Source organism: Mus caroli, chromosome 5, assembly GCF_900094665.2.
Source record: "Mus caroli chromosome 5, CAROLI_EIJ_v1.1, whole genome shotgun sequence".
Taxonomy (NCBI): Eukaryota; Metazoa; Chordata; class Mammalia; order Rodentia; family Muridae; genus Mus; species Mus caroli.
The window spans coordinates 142,471,523-142,484,577 of record NC_034574.1 but is presented as its reverse complement, the minus strand read 5'-3'; the positions used below and the strand labels follow the sequence as shown (position 1 = coordinate 142,484,577).

At 47.6% G+C, this 13,055-nt stretch overlaps 1 protein-coding gene across 5 annotated transcripts in view; it reads left to right on the top strand.

Moving 5' to 3' along the window:
- Positions 1-13,055, top strand: part of Katnal1 (katanin catalytic subunit A1 like 1) — a 50,732-nt gene that overhangs the window by 8,324 nt on the left and 29,353 nt on the right. For all 5 annotated transcript variants that reach the window (XM_021162446.2, XM_029477592.1, XM_021162447.2 and 2 more), the window contains one exon: positions 1,555-1,715. In XM_021162446.2, the coding sequence (XP_021018105.1) occupies positions 1,555-1,715 (161 nt within the window). The remainder of the gene's footprint in view (positions 1-1,554; positions 1,716-13,055) is intronic.

The window sequence follows — 13,055 nt, the reverse complement described above, 5'->3', positions numbered from 1 at the left end:
AGCCTCTGTGCCTCCTTACCAGCCTCTGTGCCTCCTTACCAGCCTCTGTGCCTCCTTACCAGCCTCTGTGCCTCCTTACCAGCCTCTGTACCTCCTTACTAGCCTCTGTACCTCCTTACTAGCCTCTGTACCTCCTTACTAGCCTCTGTACCTCCTTACTAGCCTCTGTACCTCCTTACTAGCCTCTGTAGTTTGCACCATCCATTTTAGTCTTTGAGGAGACTTAATTGTAGTTGAATGTACTCTTAATTTTACAAATGTTCATGCTCAATTGTGTCTGCGAAGACAATTTTGAAGTTAGGTGTTTCTTGTCGTTGTCTGTCTCTCCTCTCGTTTCTGTTTGTAGCTCTGACCTATTTAATAAACGCTTGCCTTGGAAGTCTTCTTACAAACACAAAGGAGCTGGTAATCTAATAGAAGGCACTCACATCTTCTCTGTCTTTTTTACGTACAACTTAATTATATAATAGTCTAGTTAATGCAAACTTGAATTATGATTCCTCCAATTATCGTTGTAACTTAAGATCCTTTTAAACTTAAAAGTACAAAGAGAGCACTTTGAAGTTTCCGTTTCCTCTGGTGCCTTTCCAAAACCTCTCCTCAATTCCCTACAAGTCAGGAATTAGTGCTTCACTGAGTTTTGAGGGTAAATTTGGCTCATTTTCCAACAGAAGACTTACCAAATTGCCTTGAGTAAGAACACCACACTTGCTGTAACACGGGCTGCAACCCTTGAATTTCTCCTGCCTTTCACAGGCTGGGTGCTTGTGTTTGCGGTGGGGGGGTGTCTCCATTGATATCCCCGTGTGTCCTTTACACTGGGTCTGGCATGGATGCCCCTGTGCAGGGTCTCGTATGTCCTATATCCTGGCAGGTGGCTCTCACTCGGGTCTGCCTTTGGTCTGTAGTTTCTTCATGAGTTCTTTTCAGTGCTGTTTCAGGGAAGATTTCTGCTCTGCCCTGGAATTAAACATACTTTCTGGTTTGAAAGTTACTATAATTATTAAAATGGAGTTTAAACACCCAGCTTTCCCTGGCATTGCTTGCTTGTGAGAGCTAGCTTGCACTGAGCACCGAGTTTGAAGACACTACTTTCCACGCTATAGATACTCAGTTACATTTTAAACCTTATCTAGGACTCAAAGGAGTTGAAGCCAAAAGAGGCTATAGTGAAAGGGACCATACATAAGGGTGGACTGTGTGATGCTTAGCACTGGCTGGCAGTGGCCAGACTCTCAGGACAAGCATTTCATGCTTCGTGACTGTGGAGATGGAGGTGAAAATTAACCTCTAAGGATATTGAAAGATTTACCATAGCATTTCAATGTCTGGGGTGGATAACGGCATTTTTACTTACATGAAGAGGCATGCAATGCAGCCCTCTTCTCCCTGCTCTCTGGCTGTCTGTACTTCTCTGAAGAGCTGTTTGTCAGTGTTTCTATGACTCATTTTGCACCCTTTGACTAACACTAAGGAAGCTTACACTCTGTCATAATTTATGTGCACTTCGTGTGAGCTCTGAACGGCTCCTAACATAACCACTCCCTTCTTCAGGTACGGCAGGAACTCTTGGAAGAATATGAACAGGTTAAGAGTATCGTCAGCACTTTAGAAAGCTTTAAGATGGACAAGCCCCCTGACTTCCCCGTGTCTTGCCGAGATGAACCGTTTAGAGACCCTGCAGTATGGCCACCCCCTGTCCCTGCGGAACACAGGTGAGTGAAACTCGGTTGATTGGCTCTTGTCGCTAGCCATGCTCTGTGTGAAGGTTTATCTGAGCAGTGCTTTTCAGAACCATTTTGGGGGCTTATGAGCTTCATACTCTTCTCATGTTTATTCCATTCAGGCATGCAGAGCTTGTGTGCGCCCTGTCATGCCCTTGTTTCCTTATGGCAGGCCCAGTGACAGGCGCTCTATGATTTACCAGTTCAGAGAAGTCTTTTAGACCCAGGGTTTCAGCCTCAGGCCTGTGCTAGAGGAGACTGACTCCCTCAAGTGACAAGGTGAGGAGGGTGTCTCCTCCGGCTGGGCTGCCAGCACCCTGCTCCATCGACTGACTGAACTATTCTGCCTGTGGCCTGCTTGTGGGTGTCGTGTTGCATCCTCTTGTCTCTTTGTGCTGAGAGGCTGTGTAAGAGCAAAGGCGGTGACTCTGTTTACTTAAAGACCAAATAGCACACGTTCAGTGCTGGCACTGAGCTTTGCCCACAGTAGGAGTTCAACCCTGGGCGAGTAATGCCATTCATCTTACAGCTAGGAGACGGAGGCCCGGAGACCTGGGCGTTGTGAGGTGGTACAGTGCCGTCCCAGAGTGCTATCCCACAGAAAGTACCTTTCCTCTTAGCCAGTAGCTGGGGTCATCGGGTCAACTAACTGCTCTCTTGAAGCTTTCCAAATTTTTTGTTATTTCGTTTTAAGACAGGGCATTACTGTGTAGCCCAGGCTGGCCTAGAACTGGCTGTAGCCCAGTCTGGCCTCTATCTCTGATTCTCAGGATTATAGTTCCACATCACTACATCCATCTGGCTCTCTCAGAACCTCTTCTACTAAGTCACAGGTGGTTTGTGATATTCCTGGTTCAGGCAGGTATGAGATGAGAACTTTTTTTTTAAGGAAAATTACACACACACACACACACACACACACACACACACGCACACACGCACGTACGTTCGTATGTAATGGAATACCTCACTTTTTCTGAAAGTCATTAATCTGGAATTAAAGCTAATAGCTAGCAATTAAGTGACATTTTAAAGTACATGTTCTGAATTGTTAGATGACCATTGTTGCTTTTAGAAAGCTGTGCCTGCAGACAGTAACTCTAATATTTGTGACTCAAATGATAAAAATTTTAGACAACATTTTTCCAATGATGATTTTCTACTTGGAAATTGTCCTTCATTACAGGCCCACTTTCTGTCATGTGTCCTTTCTTACAGGCCTATAGCATGGACTACAGGCCCACTTTCTGTCATGTGTCCTTTCTTACAGGCCTATAGCATGGACTGCATTCATTTTTATACATATTTTTAATATTCTTTTTTTTTTTTTTAATTTGAGACAGGGTTTCTCTGTGTAGCCCTGGCTGTCCTAGAACTCACTTTGGAGACCAGGCTGGCCTTGAACTCAGATCCACTTGCCTCTGCCCCCTGAGTGCTGGGATTAAAGGTCTGTGCTATCCCCTCCCCAACCCAGCTCGGTACAGCTCTTGGATGTAGCAAGTGCCTGCATGTTCTCTGTGGCTTAGAGATGTGTGTCCCTGGAGAGGAGACTCTTATTTCCACATTGATTTAGTTAGCTTTGTGTCACTGATGAATCTCTGAGAAGAACAGTGGAAAGGAAGGCAGGATTGGTGCTCGAGGCTTTGCAGGACGAGGCCCATGCTTGCCTGGTGCCCTGTTTTGAGCAGGAGAGCCTTGGTGGGGGACACACCTGGCAGGGAGTGCAGACAGGAGGCAGAGGGAGTAAGAGAAAGGAGCCTGGGGCAAGATTACTCCAAGCAGCCATCTTCCAGCAAGCCCCACTTCTGACAGTTCTACATGGCACCGTCACTGGGACCTGTGTGTAACATATGTCCCCTGCAGGACATTTCATGTTCAGTCTGTGACATGTCAGCAAGCACAAGAAAACACAGGCCAGTTCAAGAGGTTGTGCAGAGTCGGGTTCAATGCCTAAGTGATGTGGGGTGTCATAATTCTAAGACTTCAGGAACAGACTCTGTAAGCAGCAGTATCCTGCCACCCACACAGGATGCTGTAGTGACATGTGTGTAGTGACATGCGTGTAAGGCATGTGTTCTGGCACAAGGCTGGTCAGCTAACGGCGCACTCTCAGTTAAAGCCTCCGGGAAGCTGGAATTGAGCACTATGTATTTTTTAATCCTTTACAAAATTTGTTCCTTTTTAAGTCATGAGGCAAAAATTTCCACCTGGAGATAAGGACTAGTTGGCAAAGTTCTTTCCAAAGACAGTGGCCATCAGCTCAGGTTCTGGTCTGAGCTGTGTCTCTTAGAACCACGGACTATGGGGCTTTAGCGTTGTAAGTGCTCTGAACGTTGATTTCAAGGTCTATGCTATGTCGGGGGTGGAGAGTGGGGGGTGGGACTCTTGACCTCACAGGATTAAATAAAAGAAACAGTGATGATGATCAGCAGGTATTAAAATCAGTGGTCAGCTCTGGAAAAAGAACTCCAGCATCCCTTCAGATAAATAATCAAATTGTGACATAATTAACAACTATCTCACTCAGAAAATCTTCAAGTAGTTGTACTTCCTCCCTGACATTTCTAAACAAACACTTAGCTTTCTGCATCCGGCAGAGAGAATGCTGGGTTTTCAGTGTTGAGGACAGTCCTCGGTCAGCACTGGCGGCCTCCTGTGTGTCCTCTCTGTACTGGGAGTGCAGCACTCACATCCAGTGGCTTTTGCAGCCACATTTTGGTAGATATTCTGTGTCCTAATATCTACTTGTTAAATTATTACTAGTGATGGTAGGATAAAGAAATTGAAAATCTTAATGAAATAAATATTAATAACTTAAATATAATGAAATCTCTCTGTGGGAGCACTACATGAAACTCCGCTTTTAGTCAGTAGGGAAATGGACTTTACTGTCCTACAGAGCCTTTCAGGGATGCAGTGGATGTTCTTGGCTTTGGCCACTAATTGGGCCAGCCGGTTTGTGCTTCTATCTGGTTCAGTTTATGGACTTGTACCTCAGAACTTCCTCTCCGCCTTCCAGCCGAGTGTCATGGTTCATGCGCATGGTAGCTTCCACCGGTGCTTCTGCCCTGTATTTTGAAGTTAGACTTTCTGTGTCATGGATCTGCTGAATTTAATCATGATCATGTTTTAAATCATCAGCAGCTGCTTAGATTAAGCAGTCTTTTATAATAATGTAGATACATTGCCTTCAGAGGGCTGTGCCGGGAGGTCAGAGCAGCAGCAGACTTAAACCCCAGAGAGGCGGGGCCTTCCGACTGAGGTCTTTGTTAGTCGGATCCTTACAGTTAGTGAAATGGCTTTGATGACATTTTACATTTTACACCTAGGCTTAGTAAGCCTGTCTCTTTAATGAGGTGACCTGTCCTTGTGAGGCTGAACCTAAGGCTGTCTGTATCTGGAACAATACTCAAGGTAGCATATAGCCAATAGAATCCTCTCCCTCCATCCCTCCCTCCCTCCCTCCCTCCCTATATTTTTGCAGGTGTGCATATGCACCTGCAGGTAGGGAGGTGTGAAGAGGATGCTCTCGATCTCTGCCTTATTCCTTTAAAGCAGGGTCTTATGCTGAATGGAGCTGGGCCAGAAGCCCACACTGCTGCAGTTGCAGGAACTTGTGGGCCAAACTCAAGTCCTCTCGCCTGCACCAAGTGCTGCCCCCAAGCCACCACTCTATGCCTGAAATATTCTCTACTCATTTTTAAAAAGTTAATAATGGTAGATCTTTTTTCCAGCCTTATTGAAGTAGATTTTTTTTTTAAAAAACACTCTTTTTTTTTTTTTTTAAGAGATTTATTTATTTATTATATGTAAGTACACTGTAGCTGTCTTCAGACACTCCAGAAGAGGGCGCCAGATCTCATTGCGGATGGTTGTGAGCCACCATGTGGTTGCTGGGATTTGAACTCTGGACCTTCGGCAGAGCAGTCGGGTGCTCTTAACCACTGAGCCATCTCACCAGCCCCGAAGTAGATTTTTAATTTAAGGTGTACAACTTAATGATGGAATTAGATTATGGATTAATGGCTACACTTAAACTGACCTTACTTCAATAATTTGCCCTTTTTTCCCTTTTGCAGTGAGAACACAAGATCTGCCTTAGCAAAATCCAATATACAGTACAAATGGTTAGCTGTGGTCATGTATGCTAGATGTCGAGAATTAATTGGTGTATGATTGGAACTTTACCTGTGATAGTGTCAACCTCTGTTGTGGTCTGAGTGCCTGCCAGAGCTCCTGTGTTATCAACTCACTCCCTAGGGCAGCAGCCTTGAGAGACTGGGTCTGTAAGAAGGGATTGGGTCCTGAGTGTGGGGTACAGAGATGGGTTAGTGGGGCTAATATGAAGATATTAATGAAGATGTTATTGAAGATGTAGGTGGTGTAGGTGATGTAGGTGGTGTAGGTGGTGTAGGTGGTGTGGGTGGTGTGGGTGGTGTAGGTGATGTAGGAGGTGTGGGTGGTGTGGGTGGTGTAGGTGATGTAGGAGGTGTGGGTGGTGTGGGTGGTGTAGGTGGTGTGGGTGGTGTGGGTGGTGTGGGTGGTGTGGGTGGTGTAGGTGATATAGATGATGTGGGTGGTGTGGGTGGTGTAGGTGATATAGATGATGTGGGTAGTGTAGGTGGTGTGGGTGATGTGGGTGGTGTAGGTAGTATGGGAGGTGTACCTCACAGGGAAGCCGCTCTTCTCCACCCTCGGGCATGGTAGTGTGCCCTCTGAATATCCTTGCAGGTATGGGCTCCTCACACCCAGACTTCTCAGCATCCAGATGAGAGCAAAGACATTTCTGCTTGTTCTGGATTACCCAGTCTCAGATATTTTGTTTAGTGGCACAGAATGGATGGAGAAGCCCCGTCTCCCTTCCCTTCAGCCTTGCTAACTGGCGCTCTCCTCTGTGGAGCTGTGATCTGATGGTTTCAAATTGTAGATGTGAACAAGATGGCATTATGTGTCTTTCTGCGGGGTGGTTGTTTCGCTTAGCACAGTGTCCTCTGGGCTCATCTGTTTTTGTGAATAGAAGAACTATTTCTGTAAAGCGGGATGATAATCTGTCTTATATTCACCTCACGTTTTTTATGCTCTCCTCTAAGTTACTTCCATGTCTTGTTCATGAGGACAGGGTTGAAATGGGCACAGAGGTCAGATGCTTTGTCAACGCCCCATTCAATTTTATTTAGATAGATATTCACAAGGTGGATTACTGGATCATATGGTAGCTCTGTTTTTAATTTTTAAAATATTTCTTTATTTTTATTATATTGTATGTGGGTGTTTTGCCTGCACGTATGTCTCTGTACCTCTTGATCACATATGTGCAGTGCCTGCAGAAGCCAAAAGAGGGCATTCGATCCTCTGGAACTGGAGTTATAGACACTTGTGAGCCACTATGTGGGTGCTGGGAATCGAACCCAGGTCCTCTACAATAGCAGCCAGTGTTCTTAACTGCTGATCTATCTCTCCAGTCCCTATTTTTAATTTTAGAGAAACTCTTGGTATTCTTCATAATACACAGGTTATGTTCCCATGTGGTAGATTTTAACCAATCATGCCTTTTGGGGGAGGGGCAAGTGACATTGTAAATGTGAATCTGAAATTTATCATTTAGTTTGTTCTGTCTAGGTAATTTTCTGACTAAAGCCCAAATAGGCCTTCGAATGCTGTTTCATCAAGCCCTGGAGGGAGGGGCTGGGGAGAGAGCCCATTGTGTAAACATGATGGCCAGGGATTGGATCCCTAGCACCCATTAAATCTGGGCATAGAAGTGCGTACGTACCTGCAGTCTCAGTGCTGGGCGGCAGAGACAGGAAGATCTCTGGGTTTTACCGGCCAGCTGGTCTAGCTCAGTCAATGGGCTCCACGTGAGCTACTGGGGAAGACACTTGACCTCTGACCTCTGTAGATGTGTGGGCATGCCCGTGCGCGCTTGGGGAATTGGTACAAAGTGTCTCTATGTACACCTAAGGAGATGGGTTTTCCTCCTGTGGGATTTCTTACACACTTGATGTTAAGGTTGTTGCCACATGTCTCTCTGAGTACCCTGCTAGCTTCAGTAACTGTCAACACTCAAAACAAAACAAAAACCAGCCAATAATAAAAAAGGGTTGGGTAAGGCCAGGGTCAAGCACTGAGAGAGAGGAAGCTGCCATTTCCTGTCTGTAAGTCTGTCACCTCTGCTCTGACTCAGGTTTCTTGGCTAAGGGGGTGGACTAGGCAGCCTTGCAATAGCGCTGCTGAGCTTGGAGGGTCACACAGGGTAACCAAGGTTACCGCCAAGCTTACCCTGTGTGAGTGTGCATCACAGGTTGCTTGGTAGCCCTGCATCCAACCCCTGCAGTCCAAGTAGTGACAGTAACAAAGGCCACAGAGCTTGGCCTCAGGAGTGCTGGCACCTGTCACCTCCAGAGCTCTGCACCAGCTTCTGTGCACACTGGGCGGGACACACAAACCCTGGCAGTGTTTGGTATTGTAGGTGGGAGTGAGAGCATTCCAGATAAAATGGACTCAACCTGGTGACTGATAGTGAGAATGAGAGAATGGCTGGTCTAGATAGTCACCTGTGATCAGGAGTAGGGCAGGGAATAGACTACAGGAGGGTAATGGTCGTTATTTAACAGATCAGCTGAGCTGGAGACTGTAACTATCATTTTCCAAATGTCTATTTTTAATGATGGTTCTTAAACATTTTAACCTCCCTTGTAACCCACCACCCACCAGAGGTAGTGGGAGAGAAAGAATGCGGGGGAAGTGAACCTGTTTAGAAAGGTTCTTTAGAGCAACTCCTGTCTGTGTTGTCTTGAAATCAGCAGTTTAGCTCATAGGGTAGCAGGCCACAGAAGCTCAGTCCACTCTCAAACACTCCACAGATGCACCAGCAGCCCAGCTCAGTAGAATTGGGATAGCAACAGTGGTGATGTGATCTAGCAGAGACAGCCAGGCCTCAGCCTCGGCTCCAGTCAGCAGGGGGGACCAGCAGGAACACCAGGAGAGGTTCCTGGCTGTGTCTCTCTCAGGGAAGCAAAGATCAGCAAAGATTAGAGACCCACAAGTGTTGCACAGCGAGCTCTATAAGCAAACCTAGCTCAGCCTCCATCACTGTCTGTCAAGTTCTATCTATAACCTCCAAACATCATGAGTTCTCTATGGGTCTTACCTCAGCTGACACCACTCTGCTAATCAGCCTGAGTCCAAGGAGGCAGCAAGAAACCACAGCACACCACCAGAAGTTTTTTTTGGCACATTTCTCTCTATGGAGCTCTGACAAATGCAGCTCAACTAGGCAATGTGAGGTGGACTAATGCATGCGTGCTGTTAGCAAAGAATCCTTCATCACATGTCCTTTCACATGCTTGCTTTAGCAGACCATCCTCTCTCCTGTGTCTGCTTCAGCTAAATGTTCCTTCACATGTTTGCCCCAGCAAAACACCCTTCAACACAACTGACTCTCCAAAGAACCCATAAGTTTCCACTTCAAGAAACAGATATTTTAAGGTTGTTCTTTAAATGATGCAGTAGGTTATGGACTAACACCAGTGCCTGTGGTGTTACACCCATTCCCTTAACATTCTGGATTATATTATCTTCTGGAATACGGGATGGCCTCTGATTTCAGGTTGTTAGGAAAACATAGGTAGAGGGAGGGGTGAATTGTCTCAATAATAAGTGGCATTTACTGAGTTCTGCACATGGTTTGTAATGTAATCTTCACAACCTCCCACGAGCACAGCCACTCCAGGATGAGGGCTGGGACTCAGGTGGGGCTGTGTAGCAGGCACTCACCTGAAGTCAGTGAATGGGTCCAGAAAGACGTCCTAAAATTTTATTTGGATATTTGAGACATGCTCTGCTGTGAAACCTGGGCTGGTCTCAAACTCATGCTCTGCCTGTGGCAGTTTCTCCAGGTCTGAGATTCAAGCAGGTACCACGTGTGCACAGCTAGATGGGAATGGCAGGGAGTGACAGACTGGGTTCAGGATGGAGAGAGTGGTCTACAGTTGGTTCATCTGGTCCCACTGACAAGGGGGAGCAGAGGTGCGTGGTTGGGGAAGCCCAGGCGTCTCCATTAGTTATTTATAGAGAGTGGCCAAATGCCTGTGCTACCAGGAGGGCTGTGCTGGCTGCCATGGTGGAAAGACAATGCTTGGGTGAGAAGCATTGCCTAAGGCCAGTGCCCTTCAGGTCTCAGTGCTGATGCGGTGGAGCTGATGCTGATGCTGATGTGGTGGTGCTAATGCTGGTGTGGTGGAGCTGATGCGGTGGTGTAGACAGAAAGCTCAGTCGGAGCAGGGTGGCAAGCGCAGAGAGCCTGCTTCTAGTGCAGGTACTGCTGTCAGTTCACAGGAAGGTGAGAGTCCAGATGTCAGAAGGGGGAGAGCATCCTGTTGGGCTTTGTTCTTGATTTTTGAGGTTTCATTGTTTTTTTAGGTAAGCTCTCTGTAGGAAATGTCTGGTTCCTGCTACAAAATACTTGAATCTTGGAAATCTAGGTATTTATTACCGTGAGTGCCTAACATATTTTAAGGTTTATTTTTGTGTTATGTGTGTAAATGCTTTACCTTCTTATATGTCTATACACCAGTGACCAGAAAAGGTGTCAGATCCCTGGGAACTGGAGTTACAGATGGTTGTGAGCTGCCATCTGTGTGCTGGGAACTGAACCAGGGTCTTCTGCAAGAGTGACAGTGCTCTTAACCATTGAGCCGCCTCTCCAGCCCCCTAAGTTTGGCTATTTCTGTGTTTTAGAAAAGGCAGCTGAAAATAGGCATTCTAATTCATTAGAGACAGAAGCAGGAGAACTGCAAGCGATGCAGAGTGAAGCCGGAGTACACGCACTTCCACACTTGCATGAAAGCTCTCTGCCTCTCTGCTTTCCCTGTTGGCTGCTATCTGCTGTTGAGTGCCACCTATGGGCAGGCATTCTCCTCAGCTCCTAGGAATCCTGGATTCCCAGTCCCCACAGCAGCGTTGGGTTGAACCCTTGGCTACACTGAGCAACTCACTCGTGTGATAACGCCTCCCACAGCTGCTGGCTTTCCCCCTCACCTTTGTGACACTTGCTGTTGGCTCTCTCAGTTGGAACTCTCCTCCCTCTCTTCTGACTTCGCTGGCCTTTACAGGGCTCCATGTCCTTCTCTTTTTTCTGTGACTGTGGCCTCTTCTCTTGCGTCCTCCTCTTGTGTCTAGCCCCAGCCCCCATGCTGCTCCAGATGCACTTCAGCTTGACATCACTGGTGCCCACCGGATGCTGACAAGCATGAGGAAGGTCTTTGCCATGCAGTGTCTCCTGTTCTGGGAAGTCTGCTGCCTTTGCACAGCAGACCAGTGCCAGCTCTGAGGAGAGAGGGGGTCTCCTCTTAGCTCTGCCCCTCAGTGGCCCCAAGGACAAGTTGCCAGCTTCATCTTCCCTCTGTAAATTCCCTCTGTAAATGGAGATCATTGTGGCAGTCACCCCATGCAGAGGCTGTGAGGGTGAAGTGGCTTAGTGCCTGGAGAGTGTGAAGAGCAGCATGGCCCGGCAGGGGGCCAGGACAGCTGTGCAGCTCCCCACGACTCTCCAGCAGCTCACGACACCCTTCCTTTGTCTTTGCTCAGAGGATTCCAGAAGTCCAGCCTACTCTATCCTTGTGTACAGACTACACGCCTACTTATTGTTCACCCCACACACACCCAGACCCAGACATGCCCCTGGGACTTGATCAAGCTCGACTTGCATCCCCAGCACCAAGAACAATGTGTGGTGCAGGGTAGGCTCCAGAAGCATTTCCTGAAGGGATGTGCGCACACCCACTCCACGTCTCTGCCCCTTATTCTCCCTTTCTGCTTTGCTTTCATCGCTGCTGACGAGCATTTGGTGGTTGTCACAGTGACGGTCTGCTAGTGATAAGCTATCAGTTTTTATTTTTAGAATATCCATCTCTTCTGTTGCTCTTCAGTGGTAGTTCAGTGTAAGTCTACCAGGCTGGTATTCATTCACTGTGCCCTGATGACTAGCTAGCTAGTTGCTCTGTGGTTTTGAAAAACTGCATGCTAGTACACTGTCAGTCTTTTTGACCATCAGGGCCGAGATATGTGGCACTGTGCAGCCCCATCAAAACCTCTTTTTAAAGAGGCCCCCTGAGTCTGTTGCTTACACAGCCTAGAAGTTGTCACAGAGTCCCCACAGTGAAGCATGACATCGTGCAGTGATGCGGCAATGGACAAAGAAATACAGAGTGGAACCAGGGTGTCCTCTGGGACGCTGACAGAGTCTGTTACACATGTAATCTCCAACTGCAGTGAGGTGGAACTGAAGACGTAGAGAGCGCATGCATGCTTCCCACAGGCGTGGGGCTTGCCACAGATCCCACCGACAGCTGGTTGAGCACTTCATCAGAGCAGTGCGTGCCAGGTCAAGCTCTGCCGCAGCCCTCAGAAGGCAGCTCCTGAACAGGCTAGGAAGGACTCTTAGGTCATAGCTCACCAAGACAGATGCTTGCACTTGCGCCAAGAAGACTGTGGGAGGGCTTCTGAGCAGCTGCTAAGTAGCAAGCCGAGTCAGGACTGCCTCAGGATTCGTGGCAAGGCCTCCCAGGCAAGCCCAACAATGGCAGAACCTGCAGGCAGCTGTAGGGGCTGGACTCACTGATGGTGAGCAGAGGCTCCGTGCTGGAGCAGGGTCTAAAAAGCTGGACCACAATGACAGTCACTAGATAGCAAGCACAGCTGCCAGCAATAGGAACAACCCGTGTGCTGAGAGGAGAGAGAGTCTTGTTTCATTGTCTTGGCCGAGGCCCTTGGCCGATGCAGGAAATACATTTCTGCATACACAAAACACACAAATACAGCAGAACTCTACCCAACCACTTCCTATCTCTTCCTCAAAACAGAAAACAGTAAAAAGACAAACCTGGCTCCTCCCGAAGAACAACAGCAAGGTTCCTTTGAGATACTAAAGGCTTGGGCTTTTATTTTCTGTGCTAGATGTTGACCCCAGGGCTTGGTGTGTGCTGGGCAGGTGCTCGCCTACTGAGCTGACCCCAGATGTGCAGTGCTCTAGACAGCAATTTATCCTTATGCTTCTCATTCTTCACCAGTCTCTTCAAGTTCTTTTTTTCCCCTTTGGTTTTGGTTTTCCAAGACAGGATTTCTCTGGGTAGCCTTGGTTATTCTGGAACTCCGTAGACCAGGCTAGCCTTGAACTCAGAGTTATGCCTGCCTCTGCCTCTGCCTCTCTGCCTCTGCCTCTCTGCCTCTGCCTCTGCCTCTGCCTCTGTCTCTGCCTCTGCCTCTGTCTCTGCCTCTGCCTCTCTGCCTCTGCCTCTGCCTCTGCCTCTCTGCCTCTGCCTCTGCCTCTGC